The 26,313-nt window shown below is 44.0% G+C and overlaps 1 protein-coding gene across 5 annotated transcripts in view; it reads right to left on the bottom strand.

Annotated features, from left to right (window-relative positions):
- LOC129860676 (basement membrane-specific heparan sulfate proteoglycan core protein-like) overlaps positions 1 to 26,313 on the bottom strand; it is a 160,517-nt gene that overhangs the window by 79,252 nt on the left and 54,952 nt on the right. For all 5 annotated transcript variants that reach the window (XM_055931307.1, XM_055931308.1, XM_055931306.1 and 2 more), the window contains exons 4-18: positions 15,787 to 15,896; positions 13,644 to 13,702; positions 12,983 to 13,155; positions 11,495 to 11,620; positions 11,080 to 11,283; positions 10,692 to 10,811; positions 10,418 to 10,549; positions 9,745 to 9,889; positions 8,664 to 8,815; positions 7,477 to 7,617; positions 2,639 to 2,802; positions 1,970 to 2,149; positions 1,132 to 1,328; positions 725 to 872; positions 292 to 419 (exon numbers count right to left, since the gene is read on the bottom strand). In XM_055931307.1, the coding sequence (XP_055787282.1) occupies positions 292 to 419; positions 725 to 872; positions 1,132 to 1,328; positions 1,970 to 2,149; positions 2,639 to 2,802; positions 7,477 to 7,617; positions 8,664 to 8,815; positions 9,745 to 9,889; positions 10,418 to 10,549; positions 10,692 to 10,811; positions 11,080 to 11,283; positions 11,495 to 11,620; positions 12,983 to 13,155; positions 13,644 to 13,702; positions 15,787 to 15,896 (2,179 nt within the window). The remainder of the gene's footprint in view (positions 1 to 291; positions 420 to 724; positions 873 to 1,131; positions 1,329 to 1,969; positions 2,150 to 2,638; positions 2,803 to 7,476; positions 7,618 to 8,663; positions 8,816 to 9,744; positions 9,890 to 10,417; positions 10,550 to 10,691; positions 10,812 to 11,079; positions 11,284 to 11,494; positions 11,621 to 12,982; positions 13,156 to 13,643; positions 13,703 to 15,786; positions 15,897 to 26,313) is intronic.

The raw sequence follows: 26,313 nt of genomic DNA, 5'->3' as shown, positions 1-26,313 counted from the left end.
ATTAGGCAGGTCTGATGCCGAAAACGATAGGAAGTTATTGCCTACTTTTTGCAAAAAAAGTAGTGTGTAGTTCCAGTAGATAGCTACACCGCAGCATGGCAAAAAAGTTATTAACTACTGAAAACACTACCTAGATTTGAATTTAGTTCAACTACCACCAAACTACTGGAAAAGGTAGTTAAATTACTATTCGAACTACATGTAGTTCACTACTCCCCAACTCCCGTGTACTGTATGTGTGTGTGTGTGAATGTGTGTGAGTGTGTGTGTGACCTCATGGTGACCCCTCACCTGCGGGATGTCTCAGTGTATGGGCAGGGACAGGGCTTGCAGTCATCGGCGCGACCTCGCCTTGGGTCACCGAAGTAGCCTGGTCTGCACTTGTCACACTGAGGACCTTCAGTGTTGTGCTGGCAGCTCTGATGGAGGGAGAGGAACGTAGTTCAGTTACTATCTCTATATTATGTACACTTGTCCACAGGTCATTGAATAAATAGTGTGCAGCAAATGACTGGTACTTTTGCAAACAGCTACTACAGTCAGGTTAACAATTCAGCCACTGACTGTGAGAGCCACCAACTCAATGCGTTTACTAGACATTCGCGACACTTGCAACAGATTCAATTTACAGCTGAAAGACAGAGTTCGAATACAACTTCAAAGCTTTGTCATTCACAGCCAGGCTTTAGTATAATGATAACGTTGTGTTTTGAGGAGTCCTCACCAGACATTGTCCACTGATGGGGTCGCAGGCGCTGGCGTGTCCGTTACAGTTACATCCAGCACAGGATCCCAGGAAGTTCCCTCCAGACACACGCTCAAAGCCAGTGGAGCACTGTTCACAGGACAGTCCTGAGTAGCCAGGGGGACACCTGGGAGGAACACACACCATGGAAGCCATTACAACTGTCCACAGAAACTATCCTACAATTCAAACACAATACAATACAATGCTATGCTAATTTATTTACCATATACCTCCAGTTGCAGGCACTAAAAGGTTCTAAGCACTCCTCCTCTTTTTTGTCACGGTTTAAGTCACTTTTTAGTGTCCGTGACTCTATGGAGCGATAACAAACAACAGCTAATTCAAATCTTAACCTCGGCTGAAGTCAGTCTATGGGATCTCACCTGCACTCCTCCACATCTTTGGCATTGTCATGGACGTTGTACTCCACAGTGGTGGTGTCCATGACGATGTCGCTGAGCGCCACGCTCACCATGTGGTTGTCGTAGACGGTGCGGATGCTAATGCTCTCCAGGCTGGCCAGCGTCATCATCAGGTCCTCACGGGACACCTGGCGACCCGACGAGTGCTGCCAGTTGTCCTACAAGAACACACACAAACCATCGGAGGTCAGACAGTGATCATGATCACACATGGCCCAGAAGGCTACATTTAAAACAATGGTCATTAACTGCACATGGAAGGCTTAGACAGCAACATGTCAGCCAGTATAGGATCATAGATAAGACGTAGACAAATGATCTTAAACCACTGATCCTATACTGCTGGGATCATCAATTAGATTCAGCAGATTTTTTTCTACAAATAATTTGTGGACTGCAATTTGACCGCAAGAAAGCCCTAATAGATCATATTTGACTAAAACATAATCATTTCAAACCTTGCTTACATTCGTATATGATCACATACTGTATATCTCTATTATGTGTGGGAATACCTTGGAACAGATTTCCAAAATTCAAATCACTTGCAGCTGATTTGCTGGTATTTATACAGTCTTTTATATCTAACAATAAAAAACAAACGTGTGTTTGAGGGAGGGTACAAATAAAAACACCCTTGGGCTACATTTGGTCAGTGGGCCGCCAGTTGGGGAACCCTGCTATACTGTACAAATAAGGACTAGAGACAGTTACATTGTTTTGTTCATAAAGAGCTTGACAAAGTGTATATGAACCAAACTAAGCTAAAAGTGGCGTGGTTGTTGGCAGATGGACCCACCTCAGTAAACTTTATCTCCTTCTGGTTGACCTCTCTGGAGGGGGTGGGGTTGCCCCTGCGGTAGACCAGTCTCTGACCGTTCCCGGTCAGGACCACGTCTGGTTTCTCCTCAGGCTCAGTCTCACCACGGGCCAGCGTGTAACGCACCTTGTACTTCAGGGACCCTCCATAGGAGTCAATCTAAATAAACAGACATACCGCCGCTGTATTCATTTCATAGTTATATAAGCCAGACAAAGCTCTGACGAAGGCTGTGACGCTGAAACATAAGCCTTTAATAAGAGTAACACAAGCAGTGTGGGGGAGCGTCTTCCTTTGAATATAACTTAAAACATTTCTGACACTTTCTGTGTGCTGACACTTTCAGATGAGCATTTCATTTATAATTCATATAGTAGTTATCTTGCTTGTAAGATCATTTCAACATGATGTCAAGGTGAGTCATTGGAGAGACAAGGGTTGTGTTCTCCTGCTCAGAGGTTACTGATGCATGCCAAACCTTACCAACGCCTGGATAGGTATTTTGCATATCAGCTAACCACATCCCATGGTATAGCAGTATGGTGCCTGACGTGGCATGCAACCATTGGTTGATGCATGTAATGTCTGAACAGGGGAACACGGCCAAAGTAGTGCAAAGCAGGAATTGATGTAGTGATGATGCCGCACCTTGTTTCCCAGGAACTGGCGTGGCAGCGTCCAAAATGAATCCAGGATGAGGAAGCGCCGTGATAGGTCGACTAGCTGGAACTCCTCTTCCTCTGGGTTGATGAGAAGCTGAGTGGAGGAGAGAGGAGGGGTGCCCGGCCGAGAGGGGTAAGTCACGTTCACTCCTGGAGTTAGGGAGGGAGGCAGGGAAAATGAAATAAGAGAGAGTTTTCTCGTACCAGTTATGACATTCATGCTTTGCATGTATAAACAAAAGTTGTCATGCTTAAAACCTCTTGTATGTAAAGTCCCCATATTTGGGGACCCTATTAGATTTGTTTTATTCAATTCAGTCTGGTATGAGAACGGTAGCCTGCAAAAGCAGGGTGTCTGCGGAAAGCTTGGTTTTCTTGGTTATTGATCAGTGCCTTAAAATCTTTGGTGTGACTTACTATCATATATGGGCATGCGAATGTATAAGGGCAGGCCGAAGCGAGGACCTCATTTCAAGACGCCTGCTACCTACATTCCGGTTAGCGTTGTGAAGCATAAACTAAATAAACACAGAATACGTCTATACACACTGAAAGCCGGGATGTCTTATTTGTCTGCCTGTGACCTACCGTTATTGATCTCCAGCCCAGAGAGTCAAAATGTTTATTTTACACGTTTTCACCAAACAGCAAACATCTTACAAGGTAAGCTTCCATTTGATCTTTGTTTGAGCTATAGCTACATGGGGGGTATGAAATTAATCCTTAGGTTGATAGGAATCTAATGTTATCTGATGATGTGTGACTTAATGGCAACATTGGATGTCCACCGAGTGACTATATCTTGGCGCATTAAAAATATGATGTTGCCTGCTTACGAGCCGAAGGCATCCATTACACAGGCGTTTGGCTACTACACCACCTTAGCAGTCTTGTAGCCAATGAGATAAGCTTTCCAGGGATATGCAGTTGACCTGGGTGAGACAAAGCAAGGCCGAGAACCTTTAATGCGTACTATTGAACACTTTTTGTATTTGGCGCATGTGACAAAGTTTGATTTGAACTATTGCTACCTTGCTCAGGGATGAGTTGCACAGAGCAGGCTACATTACATTGTAAACAGATTTCATTGCTTTAATTTCCTCGCTTTAGCATAAAAGATGGCTTCTCAAGGGAGGACAAAAAAGGAAAAAACAAAGAATGTTGAACAGGAAGCTAAAAAGAAGGCAGCTATGAATAAGTATACCGACATAGAAGCTTTGAATATAATACTGGTCGGACTCGGATCAGCGGAGCGATTTGGACAACGAGGATTTCGACTCGGCTGACGAAGATTGCCTTCTAGAAGGATTGGATCCACTTTAAGATCTGTAAGTAAATTATTTTCATGACTTTAAATAGCTAATCTACTATATGTACTTCATTTTTTATAAGTTGTCTGCTTTTTATGGTTTAAATTTACTTTACATAGGCTTATGTAACAAGTAATTTCAATGTTAGACAATAACTACTTTGGAATTATAAACTCAGCAAATAAAGAAACGTCTCTTTTTTAGGACCCTGTCTTTCAAAGACAATTCGTAAAAATCCAAACAGATCTTCATTATAAAGGGTTTAAACACTGTTTCCCATGCGTGTTCAATGAACCATAAACAATTAATGAACATGCACCTGTGGAATGGTCGTTAAGACACTAACAGCTTACAGACGGTAGAAAAACAAGGTCACAGTTATGAAAACTTAGGACACTAAAGAGGCCTTTCTACTGACTCTGAAAAACACCAAAAGAAAGATGCCCAGGGTCCCTGCTCATCTGCGTGAACGTGACTTAGGCATGCTGCAAGGAGGCATGAGGACTGCAGATGTGGCCAGGGAAATAAATTGCAATGTCCGTACTGTGAGACGCCTAAGACAGCGCTACAGGGAGACAGGATAAACAGCTGATGGCAGAGAGGGACTGCTTTAAAGACTATCACGACATGCACATGCTACGGTGAAAGTGAAATCGAAATAGCTACACCTGGGATGTAAAACGAACATGAATGCTGTTTGTAAATAGTTCAGCTTATTTATATTTTTGCACCTTTTTTAGTGAAGGACATGTGTATAACCAAGTTTGTGTTTGATAAGATCTTAAAAAAAAAAATGTGTACATGCTGCTTTTATATTGTTTTTGTTAACAGTTAATTTGTATGTGGGACCAACACATTGGATATGCCAAGGCTAAATGTTCAGGCAGTTAGGAGAGGTTGACAAAACACTTGGATATCCCTTGCATGTCCCCCGACACCACCACAATGTTTGAGAGAGGTTGGTGTTGTAGAGATTTAGTTTTATAGTGAGCAATAACTTTTAGGCACATCCAGTGTACAAAAACAGTGAAATTACCACATTCGGACACTTTGGAGAGGTTGAAAGGACACTTGAATGTACCCTGGATTATGGTTGCACATTTTGGGGAATATTCAGAGGTGGAAATGTACCGTGGGAATATATGGGAATTAATAAGAATGTATGGGAATTAACGGAAATATATCCTAATTAATTAATTCATTTTAATGTTGATGTTTTTTGCATTGGATATATTTACCATATCATATGGAGACAGAAACATAAACCTTTTACCTTAAATAGACATAATTGCACATCCTTCCAATAGAAAAAATAAAATAAAAATTGTTACGAATTGAACTTTAATTAAATTAGTTGACTCTTCACATGGGATGATTTCACTGAACAACAAAAGGGAATATTGAATAATCCCCAATGATCCATTGCATCTCCCAAAAACGTTTGGGAGATGTACATCTGTAACATACATCTGTAAAATTATAGTCTAGAAACTAAAGCTTTGGTTGTCTTCCTCTCAGGCTTCCATGTCTTCTCCCTGGACCTCCTCAATGTCCACCTCTTGAACATCAGACTCTCAGGCCTCATCTTCACTGTCACTTTTCAACCTTGTTGAGGATGGCCCGTTGTCAGGCTCAAAAAGACAAACATTTGCCCAGGTGGCCACCAATTTTTAAACCCTTGTATTGGTCAGCCTGTTGCGTGTGTTCCCAAACAACGACCAGTTGCGCTCTGAGGCGGCTGATGTTGGTGGGATTTGGAGGATGATGGAGGCAACAGGGGAAAGAGCCTCAAATCCACAAAGTCCCTTCCACCAGGTGGCTGATGAGATATGTTGGCACGACTGCCATATTGCATCTCCATCCCAAAGCCCTTACTTGAAAGTGTACTTCGCCAGACTGCCAAGAACCTTGCCAGCATACTTGGGGTCCAACATGTACGCTGCGGTGTGTATGGGTTTCACGCAGAAGTCTTCACGCTTTTTGATGTATTTCAGAACTGCAGTTTCCTCCGCTTGGCGCAACAGTGAAGTGGGCAGGGCAGTACGTATTTCTTCTCTTACATCTGCAAGCAGAGGCTGAACATCAGACAGGGTGGCATTGTCTCCCTCAATCTGTGCAATGACTACTGCTATAGGTTTCAGTAGTTTCAGGCTGCCTACCACTCTCTCCCAAAATGCATCATCCAGGAGGATCCTCTTGAAGGGGCTGTCCATATCGGCAGACTGATATGGCCATTTATATGAGAGACTCAAATCAAATCAAATTTTATTTGACTCCTTCCCCTCCATTTTCCCCCTCCACTTCCCCTCCATTTTACTCCTTCCCCTCCATGAGACTGTCAAACATGATGACAACACCACCCCAACAGGTGTTGCTGGGCAGCTTCAATGTGGTGCTCTTATTCTTCTCACTTTGCTTGGTGAGGTAGATTGCTGCTATAGCTTGATGACCCTTCACATACCTAACCATTTCCTTCACTCTCTTGTAGAGTGTATCCATTATTTTCAGTTCCATGATGTCCTTGAGGAGCAGATTCAATGCACGAGCAGCACAGCCAATGGGTGTGATGTGAGGGTAGGGTCCTCCACATGTGAGGGTCCTCCACTTTAGACCAAGCAGCCTTCATGTTTGCAGCATCGTCTTTCACCAATGCTAATACCTTCTGTGGTCCAAGGTCATTGATGCCTGCCTTCAGCTCATCTGCAATGTAGAGACCGGTGTGTCTGTTGTCCCTTGTGTCTGTGCTCTTGTAGAATACTGGTTGAGGGGTGGAGATGATGTAGTTAATTATTCCTTGCCCACGAACATTCGACCAGCCATCAGAGATGATTGCAATACAGTCTGCTTTCTAACACCAACACAATGTTTGAGTGAGGTTGATATGGTAGAGATTGTGCTTTTATACTGAACAAATAGCATCTAGGGATTGCAGAGATGTAATAGCAATAGAATGATCTAATTTACAGGCATATGCCACTTTGGAGAGGTTTATGGACACGTGACCACACCTGACACCACTTACTAAAACATCTGCCCATTTCTATTTGTTAGGTCTATCAATCCCCTTTTTGTTTCTTCTGATATTGATCACATGTTATGGAAGCCATCTGATGTGTGTTTCCAGCTCTAGTCATCAATAATTCACTTATAGCTTGTCAATGAAAGATGACTTCAAAAACAAAAAAAACGGTGTGTGCTTGATCTTGTGTATTCTGAACTATGTAACCCCTATCTATCTTCAGATCATTTCCTCATAATCTCCCAGATGTCATCTCCCAGACGTTTTTGCGTGTCAGAATCATGTAATTACACATGAATAGCAGTTACTTTTGGGTATGTCTATTTAGGCGGAAATCTACATTTTGCCATTACGTTTAAGAGGTTAAAGATCTTTTTTATGTTCAGTAAAATCAATTACAAATGTCTTGACTTTTTCACAAAATGTTTAGTTAACGAAAAATGACTTCAATCATGACGTGTATGACAGGCATTAGTATTTGGTGAAGTCCAGTACCTTTGAAGTCGTCCTCGTCAGTGAAGCGCAGATTGATCTGGTTTCGGTAGCGTCCAGTGTTCCCACAGTTCTTGGTGATGCCGAAGCAGAAGCAGGAGATACAACGTCCCTCCACACTGAAGTGACCGTTGGGACAGTTTCCTGGTGTCGATGAGAGAGGATGACAAAACTGAACGAAAGGACAGCACGGTGCAAATAGAAGACATTAAACAGACATAGATGCAGACAGACATAACATTTTAGGCATTTCATATACTCACAAAGCCATTATTTTAGTATTGAAATAATTCATTATATGGTCTTTATACAGTCTTGTGGTGGCTCATTCCAGGGAAGAGTAGTACACAATACCTGATTCCCACTACAGAGCCAACACAAACCATACCCTGCTGGCTCTGATCTTTCCTTCTCACATTGTCCTTTCCAGCATGGTCCCAGCAGCTATCCTTTCCAGCATGGTCCCAGCAGCTATCCTTTCCAGCATGGTCCCAGCAGCTATCCTTTCCAGCATGGTCCCAGCAGCTATCCTTTCCAGCATGGTCCCAGCAGCTATCCTTTCCAGCATGGTCCCAGCAGCTATCCTTTCCAGCATGGTCCCAGCAGCTATCCTTTCCAGCATGGTCCCAGCAGCTATCCTTTCCAGCATGGTCCCAGCAGCTATCCTTTCCAGCATGGTCCCAGCAGCTATCCTTTCCAGCATGGTCCCAGCAGCTATCCTTTCCAGCATGGTCCCAGCAGCTATCCTTTCCAGCATGGTCCCAGCAGCTATCCTTTCCAGCATGGTCCCAGCAGCTATCCTTTCCAGCATGGTCCCAGCAGCTATCCTTTCCAGCATGGTCCCAGCAGCTATCCTTTCCAGCATGGTCCCAGCAGCTATCCTTTCCAGCATGGTCCCAGCAGCTATCCTTTCCAGCATGGTCCCAGCAGCTATCCTTTCCAGCATGGTCCCAGCAGCTATCCTTTCCAGCATGGTCCCAGCAGCTATCCTTTCCAGCATGGTCCCAGCAGCTATCCTTTCCAGCATGGTCCCAGCAGCTATCCTTTCCAGCATGGTCCCAGCAGCTATGGTGGATGTTTTTTACAGCATGGTCCCAGCAGCTTTGATGGAACCATGCATAACAAGGCCAGATCAGCTAGGCATGGCGTAGCTTGGCCCTATAGTGTGATTCAGGCAATAGAGTACATACCTGGTTTCTGTGTGAGGCTGAGCACCCCGTCAGGGATACCAAACACAAGGCCCTTGGCGTTGATGGCCTCACAGGTGTACGCCCCCTGGTCCGCCTCCTTTACGTCACGGATGGTCAGGCTGCCACGCCCATTCTCACTGGTCATTGAGATCCTGGGAAGACCGATACATATACATTGCTTACATTAGACTGATGCTTCAACCACATAAAATACCGCAGCCTGTGTTCGACTCTCCTCTAATCAAACAGTGATGATTCACTTTTCAAAGTTAACACCGGAGTGTCTAAAGAGCGTTCAGAGGACAAGGAATATTATGACTCTAAATCGCTTTCCTGAACTGACATATTACTACAGGAAGTGCCATACAGCATACTCTCTGCAACTTTAGGCTTTCAGTATGGTATTTAATAGTAATTGAGTTAACTCTCTGTAAGAGTTTATTTTGACAGATAATAGGGCACTTTACTGTATAAAACAGCCATTCAATGGATGTACAGTAAGCTCTCTGTTACTGACAGAAGTGTTTGAAAGATGAGTCTTCTTTGAATCACATCAAACATTACTTGTCTGTAGATATATGACCGTGCTTAATCAGCAATGCATGAAATGCTGCATTTTGTGGGCTAACGAGATTGGATAGCGGACAAATCCTCAGTAATTTCAAAATCGTTATGGTCTGTTTCAAATCAATTATACGCAAGACTCATTTCACACAATCCCACAAATTAATCCTGGCTTTCTTTCCAGAGCTATCACTGCACAGATCACCCCTCTCTTCCATAATGGCATCAGACAGACAGAGTTTGAAGAGATGCCACTTGTATCTCGCAACAGAGGGGTTCAGAACTCCACATGAAATACTTATATGATGCATATCAACTTTAATATCAACTTCTAGAGTCGAATGTTTGCCAACACTCACACACACATTTTCAAACACAACTTAACATCCCATCGATTCAGGCTGGGGTCATTCAGAACGGGGACATTGGCCTAAATGTCGAACTACGTTTGTGATAAGAGCTGTTATGGGGTGAACCAGACAGGGTTGGAAGGAGTAGGAGGACTGTACCAACTCACCTGCCACTGATGGGGATATGGCCCCAGTTGAGCCTCCAGGTGATGATGGGGGTGGGAACACCAACTGCCACACAGTTGAAAGTCACCGTCTCCCCCCGCTCCGCCTCAAAAGATTCCTCCGGGGGACTGGTCACTGTGGGAGGAGCTTAAAGGGAAAGTTATGAGAAAACAATATGAGCATCTATAAAGCCAAGTATGCATGCACTGTGTGACACATGATGGCGCACACACATTTCAAAACTGGTCCCCACTACCCAAACCCAATTTAAAAGGGCAGTGGTTTATTTGTGGACTCAATCTGTTTGGTGAGGCACAAACATGATGGAAAGTCCGGAAAAAATTAAACTGTTTGCCATGGATGGACAATTCTGCACTGTCTCTGTCACCACAGTGTGAATGGAGTCACTTCAGTGGTCACGGTATAAAGAAACCTACGGGGTGACTACACAGTTGAGAGGGAGAGGGATGCACAGACAAAATTGGGTTGGAGAGAGAAAGAGAAGAGCAAAGAGAAAGAGAGAGAAAAGGGGGGGGGTGAGGTTTTGAGGGAGAGATAGTGAATGAGAAAGAGGAGAGAGACAGAGAGCTAGAGCAAGATTGTCAGAAAGAGACAGGACAGAGAAAGACGGACAGGGACAAAGACAGAGAGACTGTATTATGGTCAGGAACTTACTGCAGCCGTACTCATCAGAGCGGTCAGGGCAGTCAGGCTCCTCATCACACTGGTAGCTAGATGGGATGCAGGTACGGTCACTGAGGCACACAAACTGCTCTGGGGCACACGTGTCACCTGGACCTCTGGTGGCTGGAACACAAGAAGAGATAGAAAAGGACTTCATCTTCATTCATGTAAACAAAGAAACTTACAATTGAAAGTGCTTTTTAGTCTAGGACTAGAAAAACGGTCCTTTAGTGTTCAATCAATAAACGTTGGATGTGGAACTCACGGCAGTTGGTCTCGTCTGAGTTGTCCTCGCAGTCGTTGTCTCCATCACAGCGCCACAGCTTGAGAGCACAGCGGCCGTTCTTACACTTGAACTCATTGGGTTCACAGGGTGAGGGAGTGCCTGGAGCCAGACAGAGGGGCGTGATCAGAGGAGCATTTCAATCAGACACATTGATCAGGTGTGTTGACATGAAGCAGATGCAAAGCTTTGTGACTGACGATCGTGTGTGTGTGTGTGTGTGTGTGTGTGTGTGTGAAAGGATGATGAAAGGGAGAGATAGAAAAGGGCACACAGAAGACTATTGCCCTCCTCTCTCGCCCTCCTTCTGTGTGCCTCCCTGTGCGTATACTGCACTGTTGAAGTCTTCGTGTGTGTCCCTGATTCTCACCACATCTGAACTCGTCGCTGCCGTCAGAGCAGTCCCTCTCTCCATCACACAGGTAGTCTCTGGGGACACATTCCCCGTTCTGACAGGTGGCCTGGTCCACTTTGCAGGGCCCTAGGGGGTCAGGGGGGCCAAGGGGGCGTGTGGACTTCTTGATGGGGGTGGTGGTGGGAGGGGTGGGGGTCACTGGTCCAGGCTGAATCTTATCTGATCAGATCAAAATCAAAAAGAGTATATAAATACGGTTCATACAGCCATAACCAGAGTTGCCCTGAGATATGGCTGTAGACGCCATGGTGTTAGAAGCCACGTCAGGGCAATATCCAGATATGACGCTCTTCTTAGGATACAACAAACTTCAGACCTTTTACCACTACTCCACACTCCACTCCAACACACCAATGCCATTTCCACTCACCACAATCCAGCTCATCACTCATGTCATTGCAATCAGGTCTGTTGTCACACAGGTACTCCAGAGCGATACAACCCCCATCCTGACACGTGTGCTCATCCTTCATGCAGGGCAGAGGGTTGGGGACCACTGAGAGAGACGGGGGAGGGGAGGGTGGGGTTCAAGGGTCAGACATGCACGGCTAAAAGGCCACCACACAACACAACACAACGCTTGCTGTTCAAAAGTCTGGTTTAATACAAGGAGACCTTCCGAGGTGGAGGCTGGCGTCACTTCAAATCGGAAGATGGGCTCATTGTAATGGCTGGAATGGTATCACAGACGCCATGTGTATGATACCGTTCCATTCCAGTCATTACTATGAACCGTCCTTCTTTCTCCAGCCTCCACTGACCCTCCTGGGTCACTGCAGGTCATGCTCGGGCCTGGGGCTTCTCAAAGGTCTAACAGCTTACTGTACTGTACCGTAGGTGGGACATGGCCTTGTTCGATAGGCAATTGAGATCCTTATGAAGAAACTCTTGACGATTTACACACTACAGAAACTGAAGTTTTTTTTAGTTTTTTTTTAGCAAAAAGACATATCTGTAACTAAACTCATGCCACGCAAAAATCTTCGCAGTCCTCTTGGGCAATCCAAAACCAAAACGTTGTCAGACATCTACTCTAGGTGCACACATGCATAACATTCCTGTGTGAACTCTCAAAGATCTCCAGAGAGCCAGTCGGCATCTCCATGCTCCTCATCCAGAAATAGCTACAGTCATATCGTTTCTACAGCAGCTCTGGCAGTCTCCGTGCAGCAGGCATGGTACCACACCTGGGTTCAAATACTATTTGACGTCTTTCAAATATTTACCTGCCTGGAGTGACACAGGGGCGGGGTTTTCTCTTTTGCTAGTTTTCTATTGGTTCCATTGAGCCATGCATGCTCAATCAAACCCATCTAAAGTATTTCAAATGATTTCCAATAGCATTGAACCCAGGTCAGCATGGTACAGTACAAACCTGGGACAGCCATGGGGTTCACAAGGGGCAGAGCTAGAAACCAGAGAGACAAGTTAAGGACACTACTTGGGGTTCACCTAGCCCTCCTTTTTCTCTATTTTCATATTGTATTGTTTTATTGACAGAAATAGGCCAGAATGAAGGGGAGACTTATAGAGGAGAAGTCAAAATAGTGAAGAAGAACGGTGAAAAGAGGGCACCACCTAGCCCTTTTTAGCTTGATGCCTTGGGCTGGCTAGCCTAGCTTACTTGAAAGATTGTAATGAGATATGATCAATGTCTGAATTAAATCAAGAATACTATAGCTATGAGACCAGGCCTATTTAAAAAAAATCACTTGTACAGCATTTATAGTAGGAAGATGTCAGTTACAACTTCCTAAAATGGATGCCATTCATTTGACAACTTCCTTACATGGAAGCCATACCGTACACTGGACAGCCCTGATAATGCGGAGTAAACATTATCCCCTGTGGTTCTTACCTTCTCCCAGGTGTCTGAACTGGAAGCCCTGGACAGAGGTGATGTAGGAGGCGATGGTTCCCTCCTTCACCACTCCATACAACACGTTGCGGATCTGATTTTCGTTGTTGTTGTAGTCAGAGCCCACGTCAAGCTCAACAAACACATCCACTCCATTCTGCCTGGGCATCTTCCTAAACAGACCAGGACAGAACAGAGGGGGTTGTTAGAGACGGACGTGATGACAATAACGATTTGGGGCGGCAGGTAGCTTAGCGGTTTAGAGCATTGGGCCAGTAACCGAAAGGTTGCAGGTTCGAATCCCCATGCAGACTAGGTGAAAAATCATCCTGTAAGTCGCTCTGAATAAGAGCGTCTGCTAAATGACTAAAATTTATATTTTACAGTACAGTGCTCACGTTTGAATTTTGGCCCGGGGCATATTATGATTTTCTCATGCTAAGAACATTGATTTGTTACACGCAGCTTGGAGACTGTGTTTGCTGAATCAACCAGAGGAGAGTCTAAGATGAAGCCTCAGCATTAGCTCTGGGAACCAAGTCCTCAGATCTCAGACAAGGCTACTCGTCACGTGATCATGGATCCCTGAGCCACCTTTGTTACACCCAGGTTTAAGTAAGTAAAGTAAGTCCCAGCAGCTGGAGGTGAACAGTGATCTTACTTGATGAGGACCACATTTACAGTCTGGATGCCTGAGATCTTGTTGTACTCTGACTCCAACTGTGGAAGAGAGAAAATAATACTTAGATGGGTACAAACGAGCATTTAAATGTTTTAACAAGTTTAAAAACGTTCCTAACAAGTGCTCTTACATACATTGATGTACAGTAGTATATTGTGCAATAAAGTATATTGACTAAAATGATCTACAGTATTTGACCTGCTGACAGACATGACTTGGCAATGGAATGCAAGGTGTGAGAATCCTGCTCTGGCCTGTGTAAACGATACAGCCCCTGTGGGGAGGGAGGGATGGGCATACAGTGTAGAGAATCTATTTGGCTCTGGGATAGGTCTACTGTGCACTATATCTGGAATAGGCCTACCGTGTACAGTACACAGTATATGGTTCTAGAATAGGTCTCCCATGTACAGTACACCGTATATGGTTTTAGAATAGGCCTACCGTGTACAGTACACAGTATATGGTTCTAGAATAGGCCTACCGTGTACAGTCCACAGTATATGGTTCTAGAATAGGCCTACCGTGTAAAGTAGACAGTATATGGTTCTAGAATAGGCCTACCGTGTACAGTATATGGTTCTAGAATAGGTCTACCGTGTACAGTACACAGTGTATGGTTCTAGAATAGGCCTACCGTGTCAGTATATGGTTCTAGAATAGGTCTACTGTGTACAGTACACAGTATATGGTTCTAGAATAGGCCCACCGTGTACAGTACACAGTGTATGGTTCTAGAATAGGCCTACCGTGTACAGTATATGGTTCTAGAATAGGCCTACTGTGTACAGTACACAGTGTATGGTTCTAGAATAGGCCTACCGTGTACAGTATATGGTTCTAGAATAGGTCTACTGTGTACAGTACACAGTATATGGTTCTAGAATATGTTACGTTGTACAGTATATGGTTCCAGAATCGGCCTACCGTGTACAGTATATGGTTCTAGAATAGGCCTACCGTGTACAGTACACAGTGTATGGTTCTAGAATAGGCCTACCGTGTACAGTACACAGTGTATGGTTCTAGAATAGGCCTACCGTGTACAGTACACAGTGTACGGTTCTAGAATAGGTCTACTGTGTACAGCATATGGTTCTAGAATAGGATTACCATGTACAGTACACCGTATATGTTTCTAGAATAGGCCTACCGTGTACAGTACACAGTATATGGTTCTAGAATAGGTCTACTGTGTACAGCATATGGTTCTAGAATAGGCCTACCGTGTACAGCATATGGTTCTAGAATAGGCCTACCGTGTACAGTACACAGTGTATGGTTCTAGAATAGGCCTACCGTGTACAGTATATGGTTCTAGAATAGGCCTACCGTGTACAGTACACAGTGTATGGTTCTAGAATAGGCCTACCGTGTACAGTACACAGTGTATGGTTCTAGAATAGGCCTACCGTGTACAGTACACAGTGTATGGTTCTAGAATAGGTCTACTGTGTACAGCATATGGTTCTAGAATAGGATTACCATGTACAGTACACCGTATATGTTTCTAGAATAGGACTACCGTGTACAGTACACAGTGTATGGTTCTAGAATAGGTCTACTGTGTACAGTATATGGTTCTAGAATAGGCCTACCGTGTACAGCATATGGTTCTAGATAAGGTCTACTGTGTACAGTACACAGTATATGGTTCTAGAATATGCTACTGTGTACAGTATATGGTTCCAGAATAGGCCTACCGTGTACAGTATATGGTTCTAGAATAGGCCTACCGTGTACAGTACACAGTGTATGGTTCTAGAATAGGCCTACCGTGTACAGTACACAGTGTATGGTTCTAGAATAGGCCTACCGTGTACAGTACACAGTGTATGGTTCTAGAATAGGTCTACTGTGTACAGCATATGGTTCTAGAATAGGATTACCATGTACAGTACACCGTATATGTTTCTAGAATAGGCCTACCGTGTACAGTACACAGTATATGGTTCTAGAATAGGTCTACTGTGTACAGCATATGGTTCTAGAATAGGATTACCATGTACAGTACACCGTATATGTTTCTAGAATAGGCCTACCGTGTACAGTACACAGTATATGGTTCTAGAATAGGTCTACCGTGTACAGTACACAGTATATGTTTCTAGAATAGGCCTACCGTGTCCACCACCGCATCCGAAATCTCCTGGAAAGACAGTGAGTAGATGTCCTCCATGTCAGGCCTGTACACAATGGAGTCTGTGAAGTTCACCAGAGCTCTGTAGTACGCTAGAACAGAGAGACAACGGTTAGTTTAACCACATGATGACATACAGGAACCACAGCGTACATAAAGGCCAACATAATGTACACAAGGCCAAATTTGTATGGGATTTTCCTTTGGTGGTGTTGCCTTGTTCAAAAGGAATTGAGATTCATTTAGAGTTATGCTTGGCTACTGTTTGGGAACAATTTGCCTCTGGCAGGCCTTGGATCAATGTTTGGAGAAAGAAACTCCAGAAACATAACTGTGGCTAAATTCAGAGCCATGTACAAATGATGGGGTATAGTTCCATATTGTGGTCTGTAGTAAAACTAACAACTGCACCACATTTACACTCGAACGAGAGGCACAGCAGGCATAAACATGCACAAGTATGCCCACACCAACACTCACACACACACACTCTCTGTCTATAACACAAAACGTGCACGTCAGACACACACTTACGTCAACACTTGTCATACAAATACACACACATCCACACGTGTGGACAATCACACACAAGTACAAGCACACTGTCAGCAAAGGTGGGACACTCACTACCTTGCGAGCTACACTTTTACTCACAGTGAAAAGGTGACATCACAGTTGGAGTTAGATACTGAATGAAAAGGGAGCCCCCAGCCCAGCTACAGCCCTAACCCAGGCAGCAGCACTACTATACCAACGGCTGGGGTGAAAAAAGCTCCAGGGAGTGATTCTCAACATTCCCTCCCATCCATGAAGTCAAACACATCAGAGAGGCTGGGGCTCTACTGCCTATGGAGAACAGAGGCTAGCTAAGCTATCCTGACCTGGCGCTATGCGTTAAGCAGTTCATACTCAAGTAGGTCATACTATAGATACTGCACTATCCATAGTGGTGGTCTATTGTCGATTTATGCAACTTATAAAGTGTCACCTTCTGTAGACATACTGTAGGCTACTGTCACTGCTTTTCTACTTGGTCTCCTAGCAACTAAAGAAACAACAACTAATGGTTTGTCTTATTATTACATGGTCTATTATAGGGTCTATTTTATTGCAGATCTATTTACTTTCCAAGACCCACATCTTCTCCCATACCACTCACAAATACACCTCCTTGAAATAGGCAGCTTCTGTTCAGCTTGGTCTCTGCCTGGCCTGGTCCAGGTTGGGGGAAGGAAGTCAATATTTGGGTTCTTTTTTACAGTCAGTTGCTACTTGCCATGGCTCTACCCCCCCCCCTCTCCCTTCCTCTCTGCGGTTGAAGTAATTACATACTGCTAGACGACGTGTTGCTGTGTTCCTTATGACAATGACAGCGTGCGTTCATCATGATTTAGGAACCCTGCTGTTTAATTAAAAGTTGGAATAAGAGTACCTCACACACATGCATGCACATGCGCATTCACACACACGCGGTCCCATACATCCATTGCGCTGAGGACCTAAGGGGTCTGATAGTGATTGTGCCAGTGACAGGGCAGACTGGCCGGCAGCAGTGTTATTATGGTTGGTGGTGAGAATCTGCCTTTCAAAGCAGATCTTAGTTTCCTCGAATTACAACAGAACATTGGCACAAGCTGGCCTGGTTCCTCCATGACACCTGCCACTTCTTGTTGCAGAGTGAACTTCAAAGATTTGGTATAAAAACCCACACAGTGGGCCTCTCGAGTGGCGCAGCGGTCTAAGGCACTGCATTGCAGTGCTAGCTGCGTTACTACAGATCCTGGTTCGATACCGGGCTGTGTCACAGCCGGCCGCGTCCTGGAGACCCACGAGGCGACACACAATCAGCCCAGCGTCGTCCGGGTTAAGGGAGGGTTTGGCCGGTCGGGATGTCCTTGTCCCATCGCGCTCTAGGGACTCCTTGTGGCGGCCGGGCGCATGCATGCTGACACGGTCGCCAGCTGTACAGTGTTTCCTCCAACACATTGGTGCAGCTGGCTTCCGGGTTAACTGGGCATCGTGTCGAGAAGCAGTTCGGCTTGGCGGGGTTGTGTTTCGGAGGACGCATGGCTCTCGACCTTCACCTCTCCCTAGTCCGTATGGGAGTTGCAGCGATGGGACAAGACTGTAACTACCAATTGGATATGACGAAATTGGGGAGAAAAAGGTTTTAAAAATAACCCACAGAGTGAGCTGACTATGTAGTGTAGAACTGTATAGCCTGGCATGGACATGGTCAACTGTTCCATACAGTCAGGAGGGCCTAAAAGGATATATTGTATGGTTTGAAAACAGTACCAGAAGACAAGCAACATCAAAAGGGCTGACCAAAGGGCCTCATTTGACCCACAGATAATCTAATCACTTCACTTGGCACTTGCCCTGTAGCGAACAGACACATACACACACACCCAGTAACAGACATTAGCCCTGTCTCCTCTGAGCTCGCCGCTCTGATGACACGTCACGGTCTGGTGAGCACACTCAGTGCCCATGAGTTTTTGATTACAGCATTGGGCTGTGCCCTTAATGCTAATGAGGGCTCCCTGGCCTGTCCTCTCCCTCTCTTGCTCTTTTCCTCCTTCCATCCCTCTCTCTGACGAGCATTCTGCCAAATGCCACTTACTTTTTCCATCGGGGACATCCCCCGTCAAGCACCACCGAGGGTGATGAAACTGCCTGCCGAGAGTGAGAGAGCGCGGGGGAGAAAAAAACGAGCCTGGAAAAATAGCATTCCAAACTCTTAATTCATAAACGTATTTAGTTATTAAAGCTGTGCAGCAGAAATGTGGCGGTTTTGTGAGGCGGGCCGGCCCCCCCTCTGAAACACACAGAGGCCTGTAGCAAAAGACAAAGAGCTGATTGAGCGCGCGCCCCAGGCTGGCCTTTAAAGCCCAGACGTTTTCAGCCTGACCTTCAACCCCCTTCTCTCCATTCAGCGCCTATGGCAGGGGAGTGGAGGAGAGAGAGGGAGAGAAAGAAAGAGAGGGCGTAAGAGAATGAAAGAGAGAGAGAGAGAGAGAGCGTGAGGGTTAAAACGAACGAGAGATAAATAGAGAAAGAACATTTTGAGAAAGAGTGTGTGGGAGAACGAGACCATAAGCCTACAAGAACAAGGCCCAAGTCGTATTACCACGCATCCCACGGGGAATCGGCTAAGTACGAGGGTCTCTCTCTGTCCCCTCCCCCACCCCCCACTGCTGGTGGTCAGCCAAATAGCCCTTTTCTACAGAAAAGACAGCTTCAGAGCTCAAGGGAATGACTTCTGGCCCCAATATTACTGGAACTCCTTTGTGCTCTCTCCCCAAGCACACAATGTGAATGTCAAAAAACCCTTCAGGGAAACAGCAGAACACTTCACTACTATATTGACTGTTTGATTTTCCACTTTATGTTCACTGTAGTGACATGTTTGTACAGCACTGACGAATGTATAAGTCTGAAACCTATGCGTTTTTCTGTTTGATTTTTCGCACCTTGCACTGTCATCCTTTGCATTGTTTTGAGAATGGAGTAAGTAAGTATATTATCTTTTGCATCTCTGCCTCCTTGAGTTCTTCCTTTTTATGGTTTGAGTGCGAGTACCTTTTGAACTCTATATTGTTTCTTCTACGCACCGGCCACCTTTCTTTTTAGCCTGAGTGTAAACACTCATATTGGCTTTCCACTGTACATATAAACATCCTACTGGCTGGCAGTGATCCTTTCACAAAATCTGTTTGCATCATTGGGGTGGACCAATCCATTATCCAGTTCAGTCATGCTTAGTGTTGGAACTAAACTACCACCCTGAAAATGAAATAAGGGAATATTGGAAGTCACTGTAGTGTGAAATATGTAACATGATTTTCAAGACTAAATGACATACGGCGACTCATCAAAAGAGAAATGAAAACCTATTTTAACCTAGATGTTTTTAGCTGGAAATGCTGGTGTCAATGTGAGTTAGTGAAAGCTATGACAAGATGCAACAACCCCATCATTCTCCATTGGCAACAGAAAACATTGCAGCCTGCCTGAAATGGAGAAAAAAAACTTCCGACTGGACTCAGGAATGGTGTCTTGGGGTGAATGTGGAAATGAGAGTGTTTAGCTGAACAGAGCAGATGATGATAAGATTCGTCAAGGTATTTGAATAGAGGGAGAATGGAAATAGTAACAGTAGACATAGAGATCAGGTAGAGCATTGGACTTACTGAAGTCTGCCTGGTCTGGGGTTAGAATTTCCCCAATAAATGGAGGTTCCACCAGCAGTGCTATGGTAAGGGGAGTAGGGTCGGGGGTGGAGAGTGGAGGGCAGACGGGATTGGTGTGGGGTCAAAGATAGGGGGCTCCCGAGTGGCGCAGCGGTCTACGGCACTGCATCTCAGTGCAAGAGGCATTACTATAGTCCCTGGTTCGAATCCAGGCTGTATCACATCCGGCCGTGATTGGGAGTCCCATAGGGCGGCTCACAATTGGCCCAGCGTCGTCCGGGTTTGGCCGGGGTAGACCGTCATTGTAAATAAGAATTTGTTCTTAACTGACTTGCCTAGCTAAAAAAAGGTTCAATAATTCTTATTCTTTAAAAAAAAATAGGGGTCAAAAGAGAAAACAAGAACAAGTGAGACGAATCAGGAAAAAGGACAGAGTTACTCGAGGCAGGTGAGGGGAGTGTGAGGGGAAAGGAAAAAATGGAACGTGTTAATTAGAAAGAACAGAATATTTCTCAAGAGAGTTCTCTCAACAGAAACAGTTGCACAACTCAGAAAAAGTCCCTGGGCTATTCAGGCTGAATGAATTGTGAGGAGGGCCGAGCCTTGTGGAAATTGAAAATCGGGATGTGTGAACAGTGTGAAAATACCTCGTAGGGCACAAGGACAAGTCTGTGATAACCAATGACTGTTTCCTGTGAGATGAAGAATCCTGATGTGTACTGTATATCGAATGAAACTGCAATGTATTAAATATAGTTGCAGTCTATCAGTAGATCTGTTACATTCCACTGTCTTTAACGTCCCGTCACATAGACATATGTGAACCAGATGTTAAACGAGACACACATTTAATGAATATCAGAACACACGACAGAGCTATAATGCATGAGTTGTACACTATATCTAGTATAGCAGCAGTGTATCTGCAATGTGATATTCCTCTGACATCAATGCCACTTGTCACAGAGAACTTGTGTTAATAATGATAAATGTAAAAATGCTAAACAGTTGTCTATAATCTACAGTGCATCTGTAATGACCCATGCATTCAATACTAATGTCCAATCACAGAGCAACGTACTTCAAATATAGTAATGATAAATGACAAATACTGTACAGTCCTCCATATATGTAGTATCTACAGAGTATAGCAGCAGTGTATCTGATCACACTGCAATGAGGGTTAAAGATACTATTTGCAATGCTCCTTTGACATGCGTGTCCATTCACACACTCATTCCAGTGTGAGCTTGATGATAAATGACCAACGCACTGAATGGAAAAACCAATGACAAAGCTCCATGGCATGACAGAGTCCAGGGAAGGAGGTCAGAGGTTATCTCTTAGGGAATTATGTCAATATATCACTGGAGCTGAATGGAAATCCTTCAGACTGGACACACTTCCCTCCACTCTCTGCATTTGCGTGTGCGTCACAAAATGACACCTTATTCCCTATATAGTGCACTACTTTTGATCACAGGGCTCTCGTCAAAAGTAGTACACTATTTATATTGGAAAGCAGCTTGCTTCTCTGATGGTTGGATCCACTCTGTAAAAAAAGGGGTTTCGGACTCGGAGCGTCAACTAGGAGTTGGCACTTCCTGTTGTTCCCATTAGGATGGAAAAGGCTGGGAGACTGGACTGATTTCTCACTAAAAACCAGTGCAATATATTACACTGGAAAAGACATCAATGGGACTATTTTCTGATGACTCAATCATTCTTCCATTGCTTTGGTTAGACCAGGGGACATGCTCTGAAAGTCATTGAGCAAGAGTTTGAGAAGAAATTCTCATTGTGTAAACATTTCTACTAGGTCATTTAAGCAATAAGGCCCTGTGGGGTGTGGTACATGGTCAATATATCACAGCTAAGGGCTGTTCTTAAGCAGGACGCAACGCGGAGTGCCTGGATACAGCCCTTAGCCGTGGTATATTGGCCACATACCAGAAACCCCTGAGGTGCCTTATTGCTATTAGAAACTGGTTACCAATGTAATTTGAGCAGTAAAAATAAACGTTTTGTCATACCCGTGGTACACAGTCTGATCTATCACGGCTGTCGACCAATCACCATCCAGTTTATAATAAACATTATATCACTGTAGACTGTTATGCAAAGAAATATATAATAATAATAATAATAATAATACAAATCTCATTTGCATTTATGTCAGTGCAATAATATGCATTATGCAATGCTAACTCTTACAGTGAGATCCTAGCTGCAGGAACTCTTAAAAAGGCTCCAGTCCAGAGTCTGTTGCAAGTCCCCTGTCATAAACTTGAACTGCTGGTGAAGCCTATAATAATCAAGTAGGTATGCTGGATCCAGCAGTGCCCCTGCTGCGCACACAGAAACACACACAGGCCTTCACTGAAACAATATCACTGAATAGACTAGAGAGAATGTATGATGCATGCCCCTCCCTTGCTTGGAGAGCTAGTTCATACGATTTAATGAAGGGATCGATGTAAGGTGACGCTCTAAGAACAGAAGTCAAGTCACTACAGGAAAGATGGCTTCAACCAGCTCTGCTTCACAGTAACATTCTCCAGAAACAGTATAGAAGTTCCTATATGTTCCTGTCAAATACATAGGACAATGACAGTGCGGTGCGTGTCAAAAGGTGGTGGCGGCACCATCCCTAAAGGCTAAAGGGTTTGTGGGTACTCCAGTTCATGGTGACACGACCTAATTAGTGTTAATGAAGCATCTGCACAACTTCAAAGAGCTACTGGAAATGTTGTGATCCTTGTCACAGTCAAATTGCTGCCATGAGAGAAAACAAAGAGCAGAGAGGCTAAACTCTCCAGTTAAGTCCCAGGCTACTGTTGGCCGTCGACGACTCCGTACGGTAAACACTGTTTCAGTGACTATCTGAGTCTTTCCTAGATCAAAGAGTTGTGGGTAGTGTTGTTTCCCATTCTTTTGGTCATTTCAGCGAGTATTGTGAATTTGCTTTTTCAAACTACCGTAAGAAAAGCTGTAAACCGTTTAGCGAATCCCAGTAGAAGGATTATTACTATGCTAATGGACAGTTGGTTACTCCCATAACGTAGAGCAGGAAACCATGGCTAACTGTAATACACTATGATAACAAACTCTGCACTGGAGGGAACTTGAGACTACTGAATATTCAGCTAGATAAGTGAACCACCATTATATCTATTCACATATTTTCATTGGGATGTTCCGTAATATTTATATCCAAGTACATCTGAATATTTACTCTCTTTGTATTATCAAGTAGCCAAATCGACTTACTGGCTTGACGAGCAAACATGCAGGATTTGGTTTTCGGGCTAGAGATTAGTTGATATCCATCTGACATCTGTGATATCCCCCCACTGACATCCTGTCAGTAATGTAGGTCAATTAGACAGATGTATTTGTTAACATCTGCTACTAGTAATAAGTTGAGAATTGTATCTGAAACCGTAACAAATATGCCCTCTGTGTAACTAAATCTCTTGAAGAAGTGTTTGCTAAAGAGGAGAGGAAAAGTCCACTTTTCGAAGGCAACATGAACTGTTATTGGCACAACCGACTGTAGCAGCATCAAGGGCCCAGAGCTGGAGTGGATGAGCAAGCCTCTTCCCATGCCCCCTTTCATCATGACGGAACATCACCCACCACCCAATTAAATGAACTGCGACTATTGTTACACTAACATACAGCATGTTAATTATTCAAATGTAGTTCTTAAATGTAGCCTTTTTTGAATAAGGAAGAGTACATACAAATACCAGTACCTGGTTCCTCTTTCATATTGAAATCAAGAAGGAAAGAAATGAAGGAAAATAAGCCAGTTTACTATTGTGCAATGTCACATTCCTATTTTGACTAAGGTGGGGGCAATTTGTATTGTAGATTTTTTTTATTGTAGAAATACAAATAAAAGTGGTTTTGGAACGATTCTAAGGGTGATCATTATGTTGAATAAACATGTTTAGTGCTTTCCTCCAGAATTATGGCCTAGATTGCTGCTTCTCAGGGGATAGATTGCTGCTTCTCAGGGGATAGATTGCTGCTTCTCAGGGGATAGATTGCTGCTTCTCAGGGGATGGATTGCTGCTACTCAGGGGATGGATTGCTGCTACTCAGGGGATGGATTGCTGCTACTCAGGGGATAGATTGCTGCTACTCAGGGGATAGATTGCTGCTTCTCAGGGGATAGATTGCTGCTACTCAGGGGATGGATTGCTGCTACTCAGGGGATGGATTGCTGCTACTCAGGGGATGGATTGCTGCTACTCAGGGGATGGATTGCTGCTACTCAGGGCTGTTGCTAACATTTTGGCCCTGCATGCCCAATCAGTAATTTGGCCATGATTACTACAAGGTTTAGATAGCTGGCTAGACCTAGCAATCTATAGCATTTTAGCCGACACGGGCTAATTGAGTGAGTGTCAGTGACTGACATAAGAGGAAAACTGCTGATACCAAATTTAGAAGTTTCACATTGTGTATTGTACTAGCCTATCTAAATGTAAGTGACCCTGTCTGACCTCCTAAAATCTAAGTGTTTATGTTGCTTATGCCTAGAGACCTGCTACTGCTTGTCAGTCTGGAAGACAGGCAGGCTTTCTTGAGCCTACTGCCTGAGATTCAGAGAAACAGGCCTTCTCTAATTCTGTAGCCTACTAGAAACCATATATTTTAGAATTATAAAAATGCCAAAGTTGGCTTTCAACTCTTAAAATTGAGCCCAATATAACCGTTATCAATTATCACTCATTTTGAGAAATAGAAACTTTCTCCATTTGGAAAACATTTAGAAAGATAACATTCTTATTCGTGTGTATGAATTTACCATGTTCAATTTGACTGCCCTATTTTATTTGTTCTAAGCTAGCACAGAGATGTGAGGGTTTGTTCAGGAGAAAGAAGAGAAGAGTGCTGGCAGAGCCACAGTCACCAGTTAGAACTCATAACAGATTATTATCAGGAGCCGCAAATTAGGTTGTCAAGAGCAGCAATTAAGGGCTGCATCATTATTTATGCTTGAATCTGAAGAAAAATGTAATGAACTGCTTTAATTGTGACCGACAATCCAGGTTAATTTTCTCCTGAAGATAATGTAAGAATTTGTTAAAAAAGACAATTAAAACAATGTTTTAGGTCACACAGTTTGGGAACCATTGAGTAAAACCATTCATACTGAGACTGATTAATAATCAAAGACAATGCCCTGGCACTGTGAACAAATAAACAATCAAGGATTAAAGGATGACATTGAAATTAACCCCATCACAGACAGTGTTCTAAAACACTACAGTTTTTTATTTTTCTTATCCTCTCATGAGCAGTCCTCCTATCGCACACCATCCCTTCCTCCCTTAGCAAGTTCTGCTCAGCTTTCTGCCCCCTGTTCACGTCAGTGACGCAGGTGTGTCTGAGTGTGACCAGTGACCCCCTCCGGAAAGGCCAGAGCAGAACAACAACAAAGAACACATCAAAATAACTGCAGCTGCCGCCTCTTGTCCTTCTGCCCCGCGTCGGTGTGACTATCTGAGAGCCCAGGCTGTCTGACAAACAACGCCACTGACTGACACACACTACACACGTCACACTGTACTATGAAACAAAGATAAATTAGATAAATAATGATAGTAAAAAGCTTTGATTTTGGAATGAGATGTTCGATGAGCAGGTATCCACATACTTTTGGTCATGTAGTGTATGTGGTAGTAGAGTAGTGGCCTAAGGGCACACACTTAATATGTTGCGAAATCTCTTGTGAAATGTAATGTCATGTTTTTATTGTGTATATACAGGGAGGGCATTGTGAGAATCTTCCCATGACCCCAAAGTTAAAACAAACTTCCTGGGAGCCTTTTGAACAAAATTGGTGCCTTTGACCCATCTTAAACAAGTGTTGTCACTCTGCTGGAAATAACTTACATAATTAATCCCCTTTAATTGATATTTTATGTTTGAATTGTTTTAAAATAAATTTGCGTAAGAATATATGACACAGTGTATATACATTTCCACCTACTATTTGCATATGGGATTTCAAACATCACAAAAAACAATAAATAACCAAGCAGTCTCGAGGTCAACGTAGTCTGTGATAAAATGCCTTTAAACCAAGGGAAGACAGACTGAGTCAGACTGGAGATAGTTCATTGTGAAGCCTCTGGTTTAAAATGAGCATTGGGAAGAACTCTCTAACTAACCTCTGTTTCTATGGTTTCTAAACAATGTGCTCTGGCTGCTGTAGGAATGTCTGCTAGGAAGAGGGGGCATGTGAACCAGTGGAATACCGAGAGATGAAAGACAGGCTGGAAGATGTCTCCCATAG

The sequence above is a fragment of the Salvelinus fontinalis genome, chromosome 8 (assembly GCF_029448725.1).
Source record: "Salvelinus fontinalis isolate EN_2023a chromosome 8, ASM2944872v1, whole genome shotgun sequence".
Lineage (NCBI taxonomy): Eukaryota > Metazoa > Chordata > Actinopteri > Salmoniformes > Salmonidae > Salvelinus > Salvelinus fontinalis.
This window is presented reverse-complemented; position numbering and strand designations above follow the sequence as displayed.